The following is a 23075-nucleotide window of genomic DNA, read 5'->3' on the forward strand; positions in this document are numbered from 1 at the left end:
TTTTTTTTTTTTACCCTTCTTCTGTTTCCTAATTTCAGGCACCACCTCACACATCTAACCCCACGTGGGCCTGGAGGAGCAGAGTGAGAGCCTGAGAGGACGCCTGATGGCAGAGGGAGGAGCTCCACACGGCTGAGGTCAGGCCACAGTACACCAGGCCCCTGTGACCACTGCAGCGGCTATGATACCCAGAGCTAACCCTCCACTGGAATCTGTGCACTAAAAGCCTTTTTCATGCAAACCACTAAAGGCTCACACTGATGTCCGTTTGGCCGGGCTGCGCAGCTTAACTTCAGAGGCGCAGCCTGACACCGTGTTAACGAGCCAAAGGAAACTAACGTTAGCAGCAGGTCAGGGAGAGACTAAAAGTAAAAGGAACGTGCTCAGCCAAGACACTGTGCTCACCAGTATTCGTGTAGTCGTTCAGAGGAGTGAAGCTTTATATGTCCACAGCACAAATTGGACCTTCGATGAGGAGAACTTTTAAAAAAAATGCAAAAAGGAATATGAAGAAAATCCCTTTGTTTTGTCAGAAAGCCTGTAACGCCTGTGTTTCTTTTTTTTCCGTCCTTGAATGTGTTATCATGGTTGTTATTTTTGTTTTTTGAAGGGAGGTGGTGTGCTAAAGCTTGCGAGTAGAGTAAACTAGATCAGGGCTGGGCTGACTGCATTTCATGTGGCTGTGGTGCAGATTGTCAGGGGGTTGACAGCACCCACAACGAGCTTATTTACTTTGTGAGAATGACACATCATCAGTTAAATCCATGATTTATTTAAGACAGCCAAAGTGCCCGCTAGCACAGCGCCTCTGTATGCACACACTGTGTTCCTCTAATCCTCTCAAACTGCTTGTTGCTCTCATTGCTCGCTTCTCCTAAGCGAGCCCTTTATGCTCATACAGAACCACGCGCACTCACCGCATACACACACACGCGCACACACACACACACACACACACACATATGCTGCTACATCTACACTCCCTATTTACAATGCAGCCTTCCCTCATTGTGCACAAATGACTCCCTGCATGATCAATAACATGCCATGCTGCATCACTAAAAAAAACAGATATAAAAAAATGGAGATCCATTTCATCTCTTTGGCTTGCGGGGTTCAGACGCGCTCTCCGTTTTGAGCCAATTTGTATTGTAGCTGAAATTGGGTTTTGTTGAGGAAATGTCTGCCGATAAATATCAGCATGCAGGCGCCCGCTCTGGGATCTTAGCGTTCTCCTGCTGTGTGCGCAGAAAGAGAAGGAAACAGCTCTGGGCGATAGTGCTGCAAGGCTGAAGTTCTCTTTCTTTCTCTGCTCGGCCAATCGACACTTCAGGGGGGCAACACCACCATATTACGCGGTCCTGCGCTGACATCATCCTTAATAATCCCTCTTCGCCATGTAGATGTGAAAAGAACAGCAGCTATTGATTCTACATGCCTCATTTTCCAGCACTAATGTGTACTTAATTGCTTTTAGATTTACAAAGATGAGTGGTTGAAATGGCTTTGCCCTCATCGTGTCAGGGTCGTAGGGAGCGTTCTGGTCTACACATAGCACAGTCAGTGAATGCCTTAAAACCAAACTGAATCCATATAAAATAAGAGTTGGTCTTTATGGACTTCTTTTTTTATATTCAGGGAAGGAGGTTGCATCAGGGTGTATGTTCGTGCATCGGTCTTTTATGCGATTACTGTGGGCTAACAGGAAGAATGGAAAAGTGCGGCTCATGGTGCATGTACATCCATATACGTTGCAACCAGTTAAATAGGGCTTTTATGGGTGAACCCCTGATGCAGGGGGTGCTTGGAGCGACTACAGATCTGACAAACAAGAGAGAAAAGGTGGATAAAAAACCCCAATCCAGTTATTGCTCGAGGGCTGGTGGGAGAGATCCACTTTGATGTGCCTGCCACAGCGAAATCTCCAGAAGCAGGACAAGAAGATGCCTGAAAAAAAGTAAGCTGTGGCTCTTTGTGTTTCTCAGTAAATTGCAGCGCCTCGTTCTCACAGAAAACGCGAATATACCCGGTTAGGAATTCATCTTGAACCTTAAAACGGCACTCTGACCTCACACGCAAGTTTGAAACCCATGTGCTGCATTCATTACGGGCTCCCCCCTCCAGGCACCCAGCGCTCACATTTTGACACCGTCCTCCTCTGCGCTCGCTGCCTGTTAGTTTTGATACTGTTGCTAGGGAACTGTCCCCAAGGATGCAGTTCCAAAGGTTTGCAAGTTGGAAAGGTGACGTGCCGTTCATAATACAAATGCTAATAGCCTTAAGGGAAGCAAGAGAGAGCGCCCCATCTCATCTCCTCCACTTTCACCTCCCCTGAAGCCTGTTGCTGTTTAGCTGCTGAAGGTAGTCATTATCATCTGTTGGATCCACACTGGCTTCACTTAAGAGTGTGTTTCTGGTGAGGCAATCACAAGTCAGAACAAAGAGCTCGGCTCGTGAGTGAGAAAAAACAAGGAGAAGCCACAACAAGTCATGTTTATTCATGGACATTAATTTATTGGTGTTCACACATCTCATTATGCATTGATGATCACACTTTTATCTCCATATACAAAATGATGCAACGACAGCATGTGAAAAGAAGAAGAGGAGTAACTCCCCACAGGACTGCCTGTCGTCGTTAGTCATGTTTATTTTAAGACAGTATAGAGGAGGCAGACTGTAATAAATCCAGTTGGTGGTTACATGAGTATGGAAGCCCTGAGAGGCAAGAGAGAATTGTTTTTTCCTGGTGATCAGTTTTTTTTCCATTTGCAAAAACAGGTAATTTTTTTTTTTATTTTTCCAATCCTCTTCCTATCTTTGAAAACAGGTGATTTTTTTTTCTTTTTTGTTCAGAATCATTTTGTAAGTGTTTGTTGTTGTTATATTAATTTGGCCATAAATATGCACTAAATAGGATGAAAAGCATTCATGTTTTCCTCCAGGTGAGTTTTAATTCCTCAATATACTCTATTGTGTGTTAGCAAATTATGTAACATTACTGTTTTGTCTTTCTTGCAGCTAGAATTGTATTGTAATCGATGATAATCTGCTATTAGCCCCTCGCACAGATCTCACCACTTCGTGGGCTGTTGGGAGACTCGCTGTGCTCTCTCCCTTCAAGGAGGGACGGTGCCTTTAGCTCCAGGCATGACTGTCAGCAGCGAATGGCTCGCATTAAAGGCATCGAGGATAATAAAATGCGGTATGTTTCTTTATATATCATGCACTTAATTTGTGCTTCGTGGATGAAATTTTTAGGCCTACTGACATGAGCCGTAAGCCCACCAGTTAGCGGAAAAAAAAAAGAAAAAAAAATTGTTCACAGCTAACTAGCAGCCAGCTTAGGTTTAAGTTGACTGCTAAGCTAATGTAATTTTACTGTAATGTTAATCATAGTAATGGGGACACTTTACCCCTTATAGGTGGGTTGTTTTACAAATAAAAAAATTGCGCCTTTTTTCACAGATGGAAAAAGAACTCAAAATAATAAAATACTTTTCACTTGTTTTCACAGCTGAAAAAAAATTACAAACATTATTCTGGAAAATAAAATATTTTTCACCTGTTTTCACAGATGAAAAAAAATAACAAAAATTATTCTTTTTACCTCTTTTTACGGATGAAAAATTAAAATTTGCTCTGTGGTTTTGAAAACTTGATCGTGCCAAATATTTTTTTACAGATAAAAAAGAAATGTAAAAAATACATTTGTCACCTGTTTTCACAGATGAAAAAAAAAGAAAAATTAAAGCAGAAAAAAAAATCTTGCTTGCACCTTAAGGCTTCCATATTCATGTAACCACCCAGTGTGTTTATTTCAGTCTGCCTCCTCTATACTGTGTAAGAAAAAAAATACGACCACTGGTGGCAGGCAGCTTGCCTCTCAGGGCTTTCGTCCATGACAGAGTGTATTATCATATACAGTTTATCCCCTCATGTTACACTGCTGCTGTTTGACACCCACATCTAAATTGACTTTGATGGTCATCCAGCCGCAGCAGTCATCTCTCTCCGACTGTGCGATCATCTGATCCATGTACACATCTCTATACTGGTAGTGGCTCCCTATATTCCCCACACACATGCTGAAATACACCCTGCTCCCTGTGGCGTGACTGTGATTGAAGAACGAGGCTCTCCACCAGAGACGAGAGTCAGCCCAGAGCGGACGCTGCTGCTATCTCTCTCCAGACTTCTGTTACTGCATGTAGCCAGCCAACACGTCAACAATCATTACACCCCCGCCTCCGTGCTCAACCTACATGTTTACTATCATGCATCTAAGCTTGTATGTCATCTCTCACATACCAGGGCAGTGAATCACCTAACCTCAAACAAGGTGTTGAAAACACTAACACATACAGTATATAAACACACACTCATACCTTTCTGGTGAACTGAGGTTTTTATTTTCTTAAATCACCATTAATATACCTCATTAATCATTTAAATGTTTATTGTTTAATGGTTTTTGGTTTGATGTTATTGTCTAGCACTCAAACACTTCTTGCTGTCTTTTCTCTGGAGTTTTTAATCTGTATAAAAAGTTTTCTGAAGAAAGGCTTTTTACTGTAATAACAAGTGGGTTACTGGCTGCTTTCTACTCTTTGTGTACAGAAATAAAAACTTTGTATTTGGCAAACTCCTTGTCCAACTGTGCTTTTTCATGTGCCTGCAGTTATCCCTTTGAGAACTGAATAATGAAACTTAGCTCAGAATGGTGCCAAATATGGGCTGTTTATATTATTTTTACTCCCTGTGTTTATATTTGGAGTTGTATGTGGCAGAATCAATATTTCCTATTGAGATTTGAGGCTGGGCTGTTTATCACTTGTCTCTCCTGCTGTTTCGCTTTCTGCACCCATAGTGCTGCTAGTTTAAAGGGATAGTTTGGATCTATTAAAGTGGGCTTGTATGAGGTTCTTATCCATAGTCAGTCAGTACGGTTACATGCACAGTTAAATCGAGCTACAGTTAAAGCTCAATTAGGCAATTTAATTGGACTACTGTCCTTCCTCCAGTATACAAGCACCAGGGGAGAATCGATTTATTGACATACGTATTATAGTAATAGCTAGCTGCTATTGGACCTTCTTCCGATTGAAGAAAAAAAACAAAGTCACATGCAAAGCACACATGATTATGCTCCCATGAATATATAATTGGGGCGAGGAGTTCCCGCGGTAATTACAGATTCATGCGTATTATATCAGTACAGAAGAAGTAACAACTCCATAACTCCCGATTATTGTTCCATGCCATTTCCTCTCTATGGTTGTCCTCATAAAAAGGATAATTTTGAGGTTTTTCACCTCCATAATTAGCTTCTCCTCATCAGTGTTGTCAGTAATGATCTCTGGAAACCTCTGAGCTGTTGACTCCAGGCCTGGATCCGCTCATTGTTACGTTTTGTTGATGTAGTTAAGTGAAATACGTTTAGACGTAAACGCGGAGCATTTTATTCTAAAAAATTAACCAGATATTTTAATATTGTGTGGCTATCTCGTGGATGTATTATAGCGAAGTCTGATACAGCCATGGGGGCGGGGCCTCGTTCATTTCTATAAGAGCTGCTCAGTGGCACAAAGGGCCCGGCAAAAACATGAATGTATTATAAATGTGTAAATTACCCAGATCCACTGGCCAATAGAGCACGCATAGTAGAGATTAACGGGGGCCGAACCCATGGATCTATTATAAATCCAACCAGAGCCGAACACGGCTGAGAGCAACCGACTTCCAGATGAGCGCCTCGGCTAGTTTGTATGGCGGTCTAATAAATTTAAACTTGCTGCTCTTTTAGACTTTCCAAATGATATGAACCCGGATGGTTTACATCTAGACAAGTATATGTGATGTTTTGCGGGGTTTTGACCTCATAGATCCATGGTTTTATTTGCCATGGTAATATTTACTGATTTACAGATGTCTCTCTCTCCATGCTAGTCAAAGTGGAAAAGTCTGTCAGGGCCAGTGTGCGTCACGTGGCCGACTCAAACATGTAATTTCACTCTCCTCTGCTATGTAAATTTTGCATCAACGCCTGGCGCACTTCCTGGGGGCTTGGGCTCTCTGACTTCCTGTCTGCTCTGTTTGATTCGGCTGAATTTATGCGAAATGCTCCGACGTCCGCAAAAATAGGAGCCTTGCATCTGATCCACAAGAGTCCGGACTGCCGGAGCTGCGCACGCAGCGGGGCCCGCAGGAGTTAACACCAGAGTGATATCTATGTGCTCCCTCTGTAGTGTCACGGCACATTGTCCCTATTGGCTGTCAGGATAAGTGGGTTGGGCTTACCTGGTGTAGAGCTTGCGTTAAGGGGGCGTGGCGAGGTAATTAGGGGTTAATCCAGACCAGGTGTGGATGTGAGCGGAGGAGGAAGTGCAGCGAGGAGATTCCTCTTTCTCCCGACCAAGTTCTTGTTTCAACTTGTTGTTTGCATGTTAAATTTCTATAAATAAACAATAAATGGAGGTGATTGGCAGCTGTCTGAGAGTGCAGGGACACCATGGCAACAGGTAGGCCTACATCTCTTACACTTAGTCTAACAACTGAATAAAATAAGTACAGACAGCCGTGCCATGGGAGCTGTGGATGAGTGTTAGCCCAAATAATAAAATCAAGAGCCCATGGTTGTGTTTGTCCTGACAGCAGCCACCTAAAAAAATCAATATCAGTTAAAGGTACACTCTGCAGGATTGACAGTTGCTGTTTGTAAACATGCGAGCCAGCATGGTGAAAGTAAAAAGCAACCTTAGATTCAATCTCATTTGGTCTTGCTATTTTTGCATTTTTCCCCTGTTCTGTGTCTGTTGGGTGGCTGCTGCTTACAGTCTGGCAATGTGGATGCTACCTTTTTTTATAAAGACCGACTTAACTTGATCACTGTGGAGGTACTCACATCTATAAATGTCTAGAAGACGGAAAATAAGAAAAAAAATTCAATTTAGGCAGAGGGCAGAGTCTCTGCAGAAAAATACACTGCCACACAATTCAAGTGCATTGTAATGGATGACTGAGAGGGGTTACTAATGGATGAGTTTACTTTGATTTTTAGAAAAATCATGAATATGTTATATTGAGAAAAATTTTTGCAGCTTTACTTTGCTGCAGACTGCCTGTTCCACGAGCGAAGCTGTTGACAGTTCAGTTTCCCATCTATACTCTTGTTAAAGCCACCAAACTCCTTTGAGAAAAACAGTAAATTTAGCTCACCGAAGCAGGCGGTCTACCACTGCATCAACAATTAGTTTTCGTGTTAATGTGTTGCTTTGGTGAATCTGAACTTACCATTTTAAAAGCCAAAGTCACACAATAACACGAACAAACTAACTGATCGAGTCAGCAGCAGACCAGCAGCTCTTATGTTCAGCGATGTAAAATTACTGTTTTTCTCAATGGAGTCTGGCCTTGAAGAGAGCGATATAATGGCTTTAGTTCCCTGTCGGAAATCGCTGTCTTACAGTACGGTAAAATGGCAAAAATACTAAAATAAAATTTTAAAAAATTAAATAAAAATGATAAAATAATAAACCATACAGTTGTGCTGCCCACTCCACAGCAGTACATTGCTTAGCTTCCCCGGTGATAATCCTGCCTGCTCCTCCTAACTGGGGGCGTACCAGCTGACATCTACTGTTGATAACTAACTAAAGATAAGTCCGCAGCTTAACACAGGAAATGCTGGTCTACAGCTGCCTCAATCAGTTGGTTTGTTTATGTTAATGTGTGATTTGGGTGTTTAGAGGGATTAGTTTGAATTAAGTCACACAATGACAGAAACAAACTAATTGATCGAGGCAGCTGTAGACCAACAGCTCCTGTGCTGAGTGCGCTTAAAATACTGTTTTTCCAATCAAAGTCTGGTGGCTTAGTCAGAGCATAGATTGGGACTGAAGCCATTAACTGCTTCCCCGTTGATACTGCCTATCTGCTCTAAGTTCAAGAGGTGAAAATATTTTAAATATAGTGTACACTTCAACTGATATTGATTTTTATTTTTTTTAAAAGTGGCTTAAATTCATTTTGCACCTGCCCCCGTCCACGGCATTTTGCTTTGGGGCGTACCGACTTACATCTGCTGCCACACATAAGTACCTCATACATCCCCACTTCCGAAGATCTGAACTCTCCTTTTGAGGTCTATTTGTCTCTCGGCCCTCAGCTGCCCCTGTCCACTGCTCTATTCTTATTGAGTGCCACCGTTTCCTGTCTTATCACAGGTGGCTTTGTTCCCTTTGCTTGTTTTGCTCGGGCCCCGTGCCGCACTTGATTGGCATTTGACCTTCTTGCCGCCCTTATCCCTCCCTGATCTCTTGCTCACTACATTATCTTTGCCTGTGCTGGTGGGCGCGGGATCGCTATCTCTATCTGTCGCTCGATTATCTGGTGCACCCTGCCCGTCTTCATGAACCACGACACTCTCTATATTTTCATTATCTAACCCCTCTCCACCCGCGCTCCCACTCTCTAACTCTTTATTACGCTGTTCTGCTTTCACATCTGGATCTTTCTCTGTTCCTGCGTCAGCCGCTCCCTGCGTCTCAGCAGGGGCGGGTTTCTCTGAGCTTTCCTTGTCTTCTCCTTCACTGTCTTGCGTCTTCTTATCTGCTTCAGTTTTTTCCTTCTTTGCACATTTGACAGACTTTTTTGTTGCCGCACTCTTTGCCTTGCTCCCACCAGGCCCCCACTTCTCCTGTGTTGTTTCCCAGTAAGTCTTGTTCTGGCGGGCGTGCTTGGAGCGCACGCTTGCAGCCAGTTTTCTCAGTTCCTGACGGACAAACGGTTTGAACTTTGGGTCTAATTTCTCCACCATGGCAAAGTCCCTCCGCGCTTCATCTTCGTTGCACAAAGCAGCGTGTGCTCGTGCTCGCTGGTACACTGCTTTAAAGTTACCTACGGGAAAAAATACAGTATAATTGTTGACATGTAAAGACCACATGAGGTATGAGACGAAAGAGAAGACACAGGAGGTCAGCAAGACTAAAACTGGAAAGCGGTAAAAAGTTATAGGCTGATATAAACTACTGGAGGGAGGATGAAACAACTGCAGTGAACCCCAGCAGTGAGACAGGAGACAGACAAAGTAGAAGGCGAAAGTTGGAGAGAAGTAAATGAAGGGAAAGCATAAGAACAACCATTTCACATCAGCCTCAACTATAAATAATTCAGTCAAGGCAGAAACAAAAAGAAAACAATGAATTCATTTTTGACTGTGATGTCCATGGGTGGGAGCCGGGGGAACGAAAGAAGAGACTCAGCAATGCGGTTGTGAATGTTTGGTTTCTTCTTTCCCTGGTAAACAGAGAGATCAAGGACTCTTGCAGTGAGACGGCAGGCGTTTGCTGAGGGCCAGGCATTTGTATAAGCAACAGATCTTGATATTTTTAAGCTCAAAAATGAAGGTGTGTAAGGGGGAAAAAAATGAGCGTGTTTATATATACTCATGTACCTATTTCTACATCAAAATGCATCTTTTTGTGTCCTCTTCTGCCTCAAACTCTCATCTTCACACTAACACGTTTTACCTTTATGCTTCTTCAGCAGCTTGTTGTTGAGCTCCACCACTTGCTGGTATTGTTTGAGCTCCAGCTTGCACTGGCTCTGGTTGAGAGTTAGCGGAAGACGCACCTTCTCCAGCGACTCCCAGTCCTCGCCCTGTCGATCCACCTGCAGAGTACACGGAGAGATCAAGGTGGGTAGGAGGTGATGGTGGTGGTGACAGATGGCAGAGAAAATGTTGAAAAGATGAAACAAAAAGTGTGACAACAGGAAAGAGATGAAACTGTAATGCGTGATGAAGAAAAGGACAGCGATATGAGGTAAAGGGTTGCAAGAACAGGAGGAGAAATGAAGATGGAAGAAGGTGGGTGGATAAGAAAAGGGAGTTTGATGTGTGTAAAAGGCGTGAGGGAGTTAGACAGCGAGGTGTTGCAGGAGTGAGGGAGAGGAGAAAAGCTCGGGCGAGTGCTGTCACACTGATATCTGTGCTGTTATATTTAGCGCTCTTTTCTCTGCTCTTCACTTCGCTACCTACAATGCCACAGCTGCTCTTCAGTAAAAAAAAAAAGAAACAATGACAGATGATTATAGTTTGTGCGCCACAATCCTTTTGTGAGAGTACTTTCTGGCACATTCGATCCATTCATCACGCTGAGTGGAGTGGTCTGTTAATCTGCTCTGCATCAATCGTCACATTCACCTGGATAATCACTGTCGTCATACGAGGTTTAATTTTACATTTTCCAGAAAAATACATCATTATTACTTGTGTGCGTGGATGGATACTGAATGGGTCCACAGGGGCCCCCTTGGGCTTCCACCTGCAAAATGTGACCCAAATTAACACCTACTGACCAAGAAGAGACTCAAAATGACCACAAAGGAACAGAAAACAGACATGACTATTGTAAGGGCAAAAACAACTACAAAGAAAACACAGACATTGGACGACCGTAACTAGACACAAATACTAAAACAAAAACCGAAACAACCACAAAGAGACACAATACAACCACAAAGAGAGATAAAATGGAAAAAAGAGGCACAAAACAACCACAATTAAACACAAATGACAACAAAAATACACAAAATAACTACAAATAGACACAAAATAACCATTGATACAAAAACACCACAAAGGGAAATAAAACAGCCACGTAGAGGTAAGAAACGACAGCAAAGAAACAAAATAACTACAGACTTATAAAACCACTACAAAAAGACACAAAATAATAATTACAAATACAGACAATCACAAAGCAACACAAAATGACTAAAAAGAGACATAAAACAAAAATAAAGAGACATAAAACAGCTCCAAAGAGAAACAAAACTACAATGAGACACAAAATAACTAAAAAAAAGAACAAAACGACCACAAAGGGACACAGTACAACAACAAAGAGACACAAAACAACAACTAAGATGCTGAAAACAATTAGTAAGAGACAAAGTGACCCCACACCAAATTTCCACAGACATAAATCCAATAAAAGAGACATAATAAATACCAAAAAAAACACAAAACAACAAAAAAAAAAAGAAGCAGAACCAGCACAAAGTCCGTGTGTCTTGCTCCCGTGTAGGACAGGTAGTGGGGCCTTTTGCATATCTGTGCCCAGGGGGGCTATTGTGTCATTATCTGCCCTTACTCGTGTGCGTGCTTTAACACATCTTCGGCACATTGTCAGTGACACTAACCGTACTCTGAAGGAAGTCCACGTATCCTGAGGCCTCCTTGAACTTCTCAGAAGCCTCCTCAAAGTGGTTTTCTTTCATGAGGAAGTTTCCTTCGTTCTGCAGAAACATGACCAGGCGCAACATCTGCTGCCAGTCCTTTCCCTCTGCTTTATTGGCAGCGTCTGGATTGATGTCAGAAGAGCCCGCTTCCTCTTCGTTATTTGTTCCCTCGGTTTGTGTGACTTTATTTCCCCCAGGTTCCTCTTTATGGGCTTCGGCGCAAACACTGGAAAGAGATTCTTCTTCTTCTTGACCTTTTTCCTGCTCCACTTCATCTTTACTCTCTGTGGTCACACTTTCACTGTCCTCTTGTTTTCCTTTGTCTTCATCCTCCTCCTCTTCCTCCTCCTCCTCCTCCTCCTCCTCCTCCTCCTCCTCCTCCTTCTTCACCTCCTCATCTTTGTTCTCCTTTTTCTCCAGCATGTTCCAGTATTGCTCCTTCTCCTCCCAATACTTCTCCTTCATGTTCTCTGACAGGGTCCTCAGCTCTCTGTTGACTAGGCCGGCCAGAGTGACGTCTAGGTTGGCCACCATGTTGTAGTCTCTCCGAGCTTCCTTTTCATTCCACACGGCAGCGTGGGCCTTGGCTCTCTTGTAGTAGCCCTTCACACAGTCTGAGAAACACAAAAATAAGAAAAGCATGAATAAAAACAGAGTTATTAGTGTCGAACCTTGAAATATTGAATAATAAACCCGCTCTGTGTGCTGAGGCTGAGGTGGCGATTTGTCTGTATTTGGGACAGTGTGTAGGTGTGTGTGCTGTCAGTGTGTGTATTTATAACCAGTCCTGTGTTTGAAAAATAACTAATACACCAAAAATGCATATATCTTTATTCCTCACTAAAGCATTTTGTATTATGTTGTAAAAATTGAAATTTTGAAATACAGGCTTTTTCGTGATAGATGATAATTAATACCACTCTCATGTCTGTGTGTTAAATATAAAGCTCTCATGTCTGTGTGTTAAATATAAAGCTACATCCAGCAGGCAGTTAGCTTGGCTTCGCACTGGAAACAGCAGCCTGGCTTTACCCAACAATAACAAAATCCAACTCTACAGCTTACTAATTAACACATTATATCTTGTTGTTTAATTTGTTAGAAAGAAGGTTACAAAACAACACTTTGCCATTTTATGGGCGGCATCTGTGCCTGGCCAAGAAATAGTGCGGCACATAACTCCCATACATAAAGCAGCAAATTGACATTTTTACACTTTGGTTTTTGTACAGATGAAACAAAGAAGAAACAGCATGTTAGTGAGCTATAGAGATGGATTTTGGAGTGAGCCAGACAAGCTGTTTTCAAGTTACCAGTCTGTGCTAAGCTAAGATAATTCACTGCTAGATGTAGCCTTATTATTTTTATTATTGTTATTATTATTGTTATTTTATTTATTTATTTATTTTAGGCTTCCCACACATTTTCATGAAAAACAAATGTAAAACTTTTCCCTGACTTTTAAGGACCCATAATAAAATTCCCATGACCATTTTCAATGTATAACATGAAAAATTGCTCCATCTCAAAAATGTAGTACAACTTAAGAGTAGTTGTGGGGCACAGATAGATATGAGACTTTGGTTTTATAACCCTACATTTTAAATCAGAGATTGAATGCAGGATGAAAATGTAGAAAAATAAATGATGCCAAACAAACAAAATATTGTCACACATCAGTGCATATCTGAACTACGCTGTGTCAACAGCTGCAGAAAAATGTGCTGTTATGTTACATGGCATGCAAATCTGTCCATGAAAATGGACAATACATTACATTACACACAAAATCCATAACTTCTCCAAAACGTTTATGGATTTTACTAATTCCATTTTTCCCAGGTCTGGAGGACAAAAAAGTGAAATGACTTTTCCAGGTTTCCATGACCATGGTAACCCTATCACTGGCTGCTACCAGCAGCTCTACTCAACTGGTCCATCAAAATTTCCCAACCCTTTAGGGGCCACAGTGTCTGCACTAGAAGACTGAAATTTGGCATGGAGGTCAAGTGTGTGCGTGTGTGTGTGTGTGTGTGTATTTGTGTGTTGCAGTAGCCTATTGCAAAAAAACATATAACTTGGGAAACAGATTTTCCCAAGATTTCATTCCTTTGATCATGAGCCAAAGGATAGCTAATTAACTGTTCATGCAATTTGGCAAAAAGAAACAGTGCGTGGATACATGCATGTTCGTGGCTGCAGCTAATGCTAAACGGCACTTGTAGTTAACACGGAGATATAAGATAAGAATAAATCTTTTCATGGAATTTTTTGGCCAGAAAATAACAATCTTTCCCCAAAATGTCGCACTCTTCTTCTAAAACACATGAACATGCACACACACATACATTGTGATTCCTCTGTTTCAGCAGAATAGACTCCTGTGCTCAGTTAGAGACCTACTGATTCTTCAGTTTTTTTCTGTTCCTCTGCATTTAATTTCCCTCTACGCTAACTCTTCATTCAGCCAACATTTAAACAGATTTCTTTGTTGCCTCTGGCAGAAGCTGAGAAACTGCAGTGAGCTGCCATTGGGTGCTTTTCTAAAGAACAACTGGGCTGAAGGGATGAAACAGCAGCAGAGTGGCAGATTTATCACCACACAGACAATATGATTTTGACGACGGGGGGAACAACACCAAGGAAAGGGAGACAATTAAGAGGGAGAGGAAGAGGAGAAACTAAGGGTATAGAGATATAAAACGGTCAGAAAATGGAAACTAAATACATGGAAAAGAAGAAGCAGAGAAAGGAGGAGTGATGCTGGTGTGGATCATTTTTATAAACCCAATCTGAAGAGCAGTTTTGTTACAACAGCTCGTGCTGGGCCAGTGGAGCTCACAATCTCCTGCCCATCAATCCCACAATACTGCTACACTCTCATGTGCATTCCCAAACCTCCTGCTCCCACACGAGCTCGAGCACAAACATAACACAACCATGCACATTCACAACCGCACATCTCCTCCTGCCACACAAAGACGAATATAAAACTGGGAATCCGGGCTGAGGGACAGAGAGCAAAATAAAAGCTGCCTCTGTGGATCCTGTCTCTGGGTGAGGGGCATAATTCATAAGGCTTTGAAGTGGAGACTGCCAGCGTGTGAGCTCCTCCAGGATTATATGAGTAGCCATGGGTATGACAGTACAATGCCCAGGGCTGCTCCAACTATAAAACCCTTTGTGATGTCAACCTCAGCTCTCCTACACACACTCTCTCATTGAGTACACAGCTGCAACATACAACAGCCAGCGCAATAAAGCCAGCCCAGGCACCAGACCCCGACCTGTCAGATTTTACAATAGTTTGAAATGATTGTTTGTCTCATATCCCGAAATGGAAGTAACTCAGTGCAGGCTCTCATTTTACTCACCACTGAGCAGCTTTTCACGTATGTGATTACAAAAATAGTTTGACATTTTGTGAAATACTTTTTTTTTTTTTTGCTGAGTTAAGAAAACAGTTGTTACAATTCTTGTGTTTGTCTGTAAAAAAAAAGATAATGATGTTATATAATAATGACATGTTTTAGCATTGGGAGTGAAAGACAGAGGGACTTGACTAACCAGGCTCCGACAAAAGGTTAAAGAAAATATTCTACAAGCCAGAGAGTGTATAAAAGACGTGAACGTAGCCTCTGGGTCTGGAAAGTAAAGGCAATGTGGAAATGCCTCAAACCTACATTTTTCTTATGGGCAGAAAGGGGCGTCTCCATTGGTTTCAAAAAGAAGTCCGATTGTTTTGTCAAAGAGAAAATGACCCGACATCTCACGTAATTTATTACTTTAGTCATTTTTCCTAATGAACTTATGGTCGCAATCATTTGTAAATTATGGTCCCATTTAGAAGAAAATATACAATACAAAAGAGTCTGCTTTAAAACTTGGTGACTGAGAAGTCAGTTTCACCACGACCTGTCTTTAGTGTCTTTAGGCTCATAGTCAGATCCAGGTACGATCATGGATGTATAACAAGAACTGGATACAGTGTTAAAGGCGGAGCCCCGTTTGTTCCTATTCAGTGGCACATGAAGTTAAAAAGTAAATAAACTGCTGGCTCTCAGGTTCACTAACATGAACAATGAATGAAAAATATATTTACAGATTTGGCTATTCGTGAATTTTACAACTTTCAGGACCTGACGATTCAAATTAGGGCTATTTAAGTGTTAATATTAGGAAGTTGATGTACCTCGAAAAAAATGATCTGCTGATTTAGAAAAGTCTCAATGTAGGTCATTTGAAAATCAGAATCAGAAATACTTTATTGATCCCCGAGGGGAAATTGCCTAAAATGTCTTTTTGGGCTCAGTGTCATCACATGATGTACCTGGAGGTTGTAATTCCACAGTTTGGCCTGTCTTATTAACTTCAAGGCCCTCTGGCCCTCAGAAAAACGTTGAAAATGACTCACCTACCATCAGAAATTGATCTATTTGGTCCAATAACATCTGGAAAGTCTAGAAGAGCTGCAGGATTAAATCATTTTATCCTTATTCAGGTTAGCGTTGAACTAGAAGTAGCCGGCTCGGCAGGTGAAGTCTTCAGTGGGCCTGCTCTATGAACCAGAGTGCAGAAACAGTTCTGGTCCTGGTAATTTTATAGGCTGCAGCTGAACTTTTTTTGGCTTTATGTGCCACTGAGCAACTTTCATAGGAATGAACAGAGCCCTGCCTCCAATGCTATATCCAGTTCTCTTAATGCTTTCATGGTCCAAACCATGGTAGCTCTAACAATGCTGGTAATCTGAATTTCCACATTTGGACAGAGCCAAGCTGGCCGTTTCTTCCTGCCTCGGGTCTTTATGCTCAACCATGCTGACTTTCTCCTGATTCAGCTTAATATTTAACCAACAGACATGAGAGTGGTATCAGTCTTTGAAATAAGCATATTTCCCAAAACTGATGCAGCTTTGTGAATATGAAGCTAGGTGACACTGCCCTCAGTCAACTCTCCCTGAAGGGGTAAAGTAGAGACGTGTTTCAGTGCCAAAAACGAGAATTAATTAGTAATCATAAAACAATTCCATCTATCAGAGTCCAACCAGGCGTTTACCTTTGTGTTTCTCCAGCAGTTCGGTGGTGTGCTCTATAACTTCATAATACTCCTCCAGCTCCAGCATACACTGGCAGTAGTTCAGCTCCAGGGGGATGATCATTCGACCCAAATTAATGTAGTCTATGTCACCCGGCATCTCCTGCACACGCACAGATGGAAGAACAAGGCCATGATCAGTGCTGTTGTGTTTGTTGGCATCTCCTACACATTTTTTGATAATTCATTTGAATTCTGCAGGTTTAAATATTTTCACACAGACTCGAACATGACATAACTTTGGGACGCCGAAGCCTCATCTCTGCCAATCAGAGGTTTACAAGCTTTTTGTGCACAGGCCAACTATCTTCAAGCCTCCAACATCAAACTTGTGAATATGTCTAAAGCTGCCAGAAATCACTCTCTCGCACAAAGAATCCTCTACACTCTTATCAGAACATCTCATACATAACTCTCCCTCCAATATTGCTCCATCCTTACTCCCCCGTTTCATCTTAGACTGTTCTCCACCGCTCTCCCTCCTCTTTTCTCTGCCAACCCTCCCACCCTACCGCCTGTAATCAGAGACACAGTGAGGAAAACAGGAGTCTCCCACTGGAAAAGAGCTAGAGTTGCATGTCCCAAAAACCTATAATCACGAGAAACCCTCAATATTAACAAGCCTGCACATCACTCATTTCTCTCCCTCCATCCCATCTTTCTCCCCTAATCCTTCACTCACTTTGGACTGGACTGTTTTTAGCAGCAGGACGGCCTCTTTGTACTTGCTGGCAGCCTCTCTGAATTGTCTCTGCTTGACCAGCGCATTGCCCTGCATGTGGAGAATTGGCACCGTCTGCAGCTTCTCATCCTTATCCATCATCCACGACTCCCTTTGGTACGACATGGGGTCTCCCACCTGGAAGCGGCAGGGGCAGGGGGAGAGCACAGCAGGACCAGACTGTCAACAAAAAACTCCACTGATAGAAGTGAGAGTGAATGCTAAAGGGGAGTGAAAAGAAGTTAAAGGGATAGTTTGGATCTTCTGAAGTGTATGAGGTACCTATCCACAGTCAGTGTGTTACATAGCGTACATGTCAGTCAGCACATGCCCAGTTTGGAGAAGCAGGCAGGAGTACCGACATGGAAGCTAAGTAATGCACTACTGTTCATGGGGGCAGCAGTAAATCGTATTTAAGCCACCAAAAAATAGTCCCACTCTAAAACGAGCGATATCAGTTTACGATGGGGAACTGAACCAGGTAGATTGCTCCCTTCAAAGCCAGACTCCATTAAGAAAAACAGTCATTTAACATTGTTGAACACAAGAGCTTCTGATCTAAAGCTGCCTTAATCAGTTAGATAGTTTGTGTTATTTGTGTGACTTTGATGAATCCAAACTAGCTTTCTCAAATGCAGAGTCACCTAATGACATAAACAAACTAATTTAGGCAGCGGTAGACTAGCAGCCCCTGTGTTAAGAGAGGTAAAATTACTGTTTTTCCCCAGTGGAGTCTGGTGTCTTTGATGGGAGCATAGATGGAGAGCTGAAACCATTAATGGCTTTTCACGTAGAAATGGGCAGTCCACGTCAAGGTTAAGTGGTGAGAATATTTATTCCAAGTAGAGTGTACACTTAGTGATGTTGATTTTTGCTTGACTATGTTATTCATTGACAAACTTTGACATACTGATACTGTACTGTAGTTTTCCTGAAAATGTTTGCTGTTATAAAAAAGGCATCAGAATTAGCTATGGGAGAACAAAATGGTATTGGAACATCTCCACACAGAATATATAATTTATAATTTAATACCTCTACAAACTAAAGTATCTGGTGTCGTTTATATCCAAATGGTGCTCAGTCATGCAAAAGAAACTCCTGCACCTTGACTGAATGCTGTAGGATTGGTTCAAGCAAAGTGGATGATTTGGGGAAGTGTTGACTTCCTGGGAGTGAAAAGCATTAATGTGAGTTGATTCATGAATTGAAGGGAATCAATGTATTTGTTGCACACTTTTGTAAAAAAAGAAAAAAGGGTCAAGTCAAAGTGAAGTTGTGAGTCTTTGGTATTAAAGTCTGAGTCAAGTTGCAAGTTTTTTATTTTATTTTGTTGAGTCCAAAGTCTTTTAATTTGCACCTCTATTCCAGATCATGTGACTCAAGTCCACACCTCGGATTAAGGGTTCTGCAACTCACAGATGTTCTCAGTCTTGTAGCTGATTAGACTGCTCAGGTAGAAGTTGTGTGAAGCTCTGCTGGGATTTTCTCTGTGAGTGCATTTTGTTGGTAATACTTTTATTTTGAATGGACTTTTACTTGTGACTGTTTTTACATTGTTGTTTTGCTGCCTCCACTTATGTTAAGGATCTGAGTTCCTCCTCCACCACTGAAGAGTTGTCAACTTGTGCACAGAGCAGCATGTGAAACTCTCTGAAACTGGGAGGATGATAATTTGCCACTGCTACTGGACCACCTGGTGAGTTTCAAGCTTTTTTTTTCCAGAAAATATGTTATTTCAAAGCTGAATATTTCAGGAAGAAGTAACTTGACTTGTCATTTTTGTCAGTGAATTTTCAAAAAATAGTATGTAGGAGTGCCTCGGTTCTAAGAAGAGGGTTGGATGAATAGGTAAAAGTGTCTTTGTTTACTGTCAGCTTATGTTTATAGATGCTAAAATCTGAGAAAAGCTAATAATGAGAAGACAGCTCACTGTTCTACATTGTCATCCTCTTTTGCTACGCAGTTTGACATACAGTGTTGTGCCACTTGTGCTCACCTGCAACAGCTCCATGATGAATATAAGTGGTTGAGGAGTTCTCATTAGCTCATCCAGCTCTGGGAAACCAGTGGAGTGATAGTTGAACATGTTTCCCATGCCACACATGTGTCTCTGGCCCTCCAGGGGGTCCTTCCCTTGAGCGATTAGCCTCATTCCTTTGGACACGATGGGGTACAAGCCTGTGTGCTGCAAAATAATCCCATAAACAAAACATAAACAACAGGTCTGCAACATAACATAGAAGCACTTAATCATGCTAACCCCGCGGTGCTGCCAGCCAGCACCAATCAGCCTGACAAGGAAAACATAAAAAAAAAAAGCTACAATTTTACTTGCAAATTACGTTTTTCTCCAGAAAGAAACCACTAAAATTTGCACAGAAAGATTGCTCTGTTTATGTTTATAATACTGAGCATGTAGGAGCCTTCAGAAGGTTGATTAATGTGCATCATAATGACGAGCAAAGCGCCCGTTCCTCGCTTGTGAACACTCATTAGGACCTCTTTTAGGTGGCCTAATGTCTTGGTGTGTTTGTGCGCCTGTAATTCAACTCACAACGGCATCACACCAGAACTCAGCCACCTCTCCAACCCTCATAGATGTCAGCAGGGTCTCCCAGACTTCCATCTTGAACATCTTTCCGACAAAGATTTCAGCCGGCCTGCCAGCTAGTCGACTGTCATCGATGACTGTTCGTTCAAAGTCATCCAGCAGTGTCTGGAAATGGAAAATGAGCTGGGACAGAGGGCAGGGGACAGGAAGTATCAGAGTGGATGTTGTAGAATTAAACTTTTCATAAGCTAAATATATCTGAATACAACAACAAAAAATCTAGTTGTGGTGTTAAGTTTGCCAATACAGTATATTAATTAGGCTGTTACTTCGAACTAACAGCCCAAAATGTAGTTTCTCCTTGCGTGCCTCCAGTGAATGACGAAACTGAGAAAATAATTCTTGATGAATTTAAGTCATAGAAGTATTAAGTTATTAAGTTTCTCTCTTCCACACTTGGTGCACACTAATTTGGACTGATGGTTGAGTGCTGCTTAGGCAGAGACGTGTGGTATTTTGTGACTGCACATCATTGTATCTCACCAGTAAGGGAGCTAAAATTAGCGTTTTCACCCAAGTGTTTTGTTTTCATTTGGCAATTGATTGCCAATTGTAACCTTTCCCGTTATATTAAAAAGAGAGATGTTAGCGGGTGTTAGCAGGTTTTTTGTGCAGTGAAAAAGGCGCATTAGTTTGTGTTACTGTGTAGCTTTGGTGTTTTAAAGGGTTAATTTGGATTCATCAATCACACAATAACTCACCAGCAGCTCCTGTGATCACAAAAGTAAAGTGACCATTTTTGGCAAAGGAGTCTGGCATTAATAAGAGCAGAGGAAAATATAACTTTTAGTTCAGTTTTAACATTAGCTTTTTTGGGAAGTACTGAGCAAACAACTCCATAAATGAGACTTGGATTATACTGCAGGAGTTGTTTAATAGCTTCTAAATAGACACTTTAATAACATTTTGCTGCTGTTAAATGTGGACCCCTGTGACTTCAATACATCAAGAATTTTCTCGTTTTTTTAATTCTCTGTTTCTTCACAAACTGAAAGTATTCCTGTAAAACAAAAATAACTTTAGTATAGAAAACTCTTCTGTGGGACTGTTTTTCAGAAAGTCCATGTATAATGTAAGTATTGGCACATATGTGTATGTTCTCCATTTTCCTTCTTGAAATTGATTTGTATATCTGACATTAATCAGAATACAGTAGGTGGAAAAAACTACGTCAGCTTTTACAACTGTTGACAATTCACTGAATGTTTTAAGTTTAAGTTTAATGTATTTGTTTTCAGAAAGTTAAATTTAACAGAATTCTGCAATATATTTCAGTCACTTCTTATGTTACACAAACATGCTGATCTTCATTATGTGATCCATCTGTTTGTGTGTATGTGACAGACTTCAAAAGCCTCCACCAGCACTCTGACTGTAAAAATTACATTGGCTCCATGTAACTTGCTATTTATAGCTTGACAGATTGTGTATAATGGTAAGATAACTGTGTGAGCAACTGGGAATCACCTCAGCGGGGAGGGAAACACACACACACACACACACACACACACACATACACTGTAATACAGGCGCACAGGTAAATTCATGCTGGCATTGTCATGGAAAATGTTTGTCACCGTGTCCAGGCCTGGTGCCATATGGCTGGATTTGACTTGGAGGGGAAAAAAGTCAGCGACCAGCGGATCAGTGGATGAACAGAAACACAGACACAGTGCCAAAAAACATGTTGCAATTTGGTTGACCAAATGTTTGCTCTGTGTATAAGAGCCAGATACAGAATACATTTTCACTTAATGAATAATTCAACAGGGTATAATTGAAGTGGGCAATGCAACTGATGGCTAAAAATAGGCATTTTTTTCCTGAGGAATATTAATTACATCACAATGATAATTATGCAAGGACTAATTTCCTATCATATTTCATTTGAATGCCATTTAGGTGATCATATTAACTATGACTTGCTACCTTTGTCCCAGGTGGAAAGTGTGGCAGCGGTCCAGAGCCTCCTGCCAGAATCTTCTTCCTGACTCCCTGATGGTTGAGCAGGTACGTCTCCTCCATTGTCACTCTGCCGTGAGCGGTACCAGACAGAAAAGTGTGTGTTTCTGAGATTTCCTTTTTCCCTCACTGGGTCTGTGTTTCGCTGGCTTTCTAATTAGCCTAGTGGAGAGAGTCTTGGCTGGTGAGCTGCTCTCTGACAGATGGCAGGATTAGGCAGGGTTTGGAGGTGGACACTTTAATCTGAGGAGCTAATCTCTTGCCTACCCTTGCGATTGGTGGGCAATCCCTGCAGAAGGGAGCAGAAGAGGCGGGGATGACCACAGGGCCCACGAGAAAGGCCCAGATCACTCTCGAACATGTTAAGATTGTTCTGGAAGGAGAGTAATCTGATGGTTTAGTGACGCAGCTGTGTGGCACTGATGAGAGGCCTTTACATCACACAGGAGAGCGGACAGAAAAACCCCATTAACCTTTGACAGTAACGGTGTCTAAATTTGAACCAGGGCTGCGACTAACGATTATCTTAACTATTGATTCATTACAATCCAAAACTCAAGGATACGTTATAAATTTCTTGTTTTACCTGGCCAACTATCAAAAACCCCAAAACTTAATGATCACATTAGACAGTGAAAAGCAGCAAATTCAACATTTGAGACTCTGGAAACAACAAACTCTGGAAACAACAAACAAACAACAATTTTTGGGGGGCATTTTGCTTAAAAAATGAATAATACGGTTCTATTTAAAGGTGCCTTTCAAAGCACTCAAGGACACGTTACAAGACACGATAAAAAAAGGAAAAAAAGCAGCAATGTATCCATAGATCATAAAGTCAAACCATTCACTAATATACAATATTAACCCTGGAACATCACACACACACACTTTAGACAACAACACGTCACATTTGCGACACACAGATGTTTTTTGAAAAAAAAAAACAACTGACAGTTATAATGCGTTGAGGATGAGGGTGAGATGATAAGGAAACACGTAGCTGTGGCTCTATTAGCAGATATTACTGGCACTTTTGTGGAGAGAGATGTGGGTGCTGGAGGGTTCAGGAGTGGTCGGTGTGTTGGGTGTCACATAAAACTGTTCCTTGAAAACTTTAGTATGTCCAGGGCCATGTTCCAATAATCTGTTGGCGCCTCATGACGAAGCTGTCACTGTAGGACTCAATATGTAGGCAAGCTGTCCCTGTCAGAGAGCGTCTGGCAGGCGGGCTGTAATGGCTGGCAACTGGGGCAACCCACCGCAGCCCTGTGTAGTTTCATACCGCTCTAACACCGGATGGTGAACGATCTGTGCCTGTGCAGCAAAGTATGATGTGGAAATACGCATGAATTTTGATATGACTGTTCTCACAGCAGTTGCATGGCCAGTGATTGCATATGCATCAGATTTCAGACCACATATGAAAGTGGCCCAGAA

General features: G+C 41.8%; 2 protein-coding genes and 1 long non-coding RNA gene across 6 annotated transcripts in view; 2 read left to right on the forward strand and 1 right to left on the reverse strand.

The window, feature by feature from the left end:
* drp2 (dystrophin related protein 2) overlaps positions 1 to 4645 on the forward strand; it is a 214657-nt gene extending 210012 nt beyond the window's left edge. For all 4 annotated transcript variants that reach the window (XM_088080931.1, XM_088080933.1, XM_088080932.1 and 1 more), the window contains one exon: positions 39 to 4645. In XM_088080931.1, the coding sequence (XP_087937057.1) occupies positions 39 to 58 (20 nt within the window). In that variant the 3' untranslated portion in view covers positions 59 to 4645. The remainder of the gene's footprint in view (positions 1 to 38) is intronic.
* LOC121947774 (uncharacterized) lies at positions 4390 to 21806 on the reverse strand. The gene is made up of 8 exons (XM_088080934.1): positions 21603 to 21806; positions 19617 to 19796; positions 19059 to 19247; positions 17021 to 17197; positions 16300 to 16441; positions 11206 to 11858; positions 9531 to 9672; positions 4390 to 8898 (listed from the first exon to the last, which is right to left on the reverse strand). The coding sequence occupies exons 1-8, from the start codon at positions 21696 to 21698 to the stop codon at positions 8192 to 8194; spliced, it is 2286 nt and encodes a 761-aa protein (XP_087937060.1). The 5' UTR covers positions 21699 to 21806; the 3' UTR covers positions 4390 to 8191.
* Positions 6394 to 18548, forward strand: LOC148188875 (uncharacterized). The gene is made up of 3 exons (XR_015777232.1): positions 6394 to 6521; positions 9547 to 9697; positions 18431 to 18548. It is a non-coding gene; the product is annotated as an uncharacterized LOC148188875 (long non-coding RNA).
* Positions 21807 to 23075: the final 1269 nt, after the last annotated feature.

The sequence above is a fragment of the Plectropomus leopardus genome, chromosome 8, assembly GCF_026936395.1.
Source record: "Plectropomus leopardus strain MGB_pleo_1.0 chromosome 8, ASM2693639v1, whole genome shotgun sequence".
Classification (NCBI taxonomy): Eukaryota; Metazoa; Chordata; class Actinopteri; order Perciformes; family Serranidae; genus Plectropomus; species Plectropomus leopardus.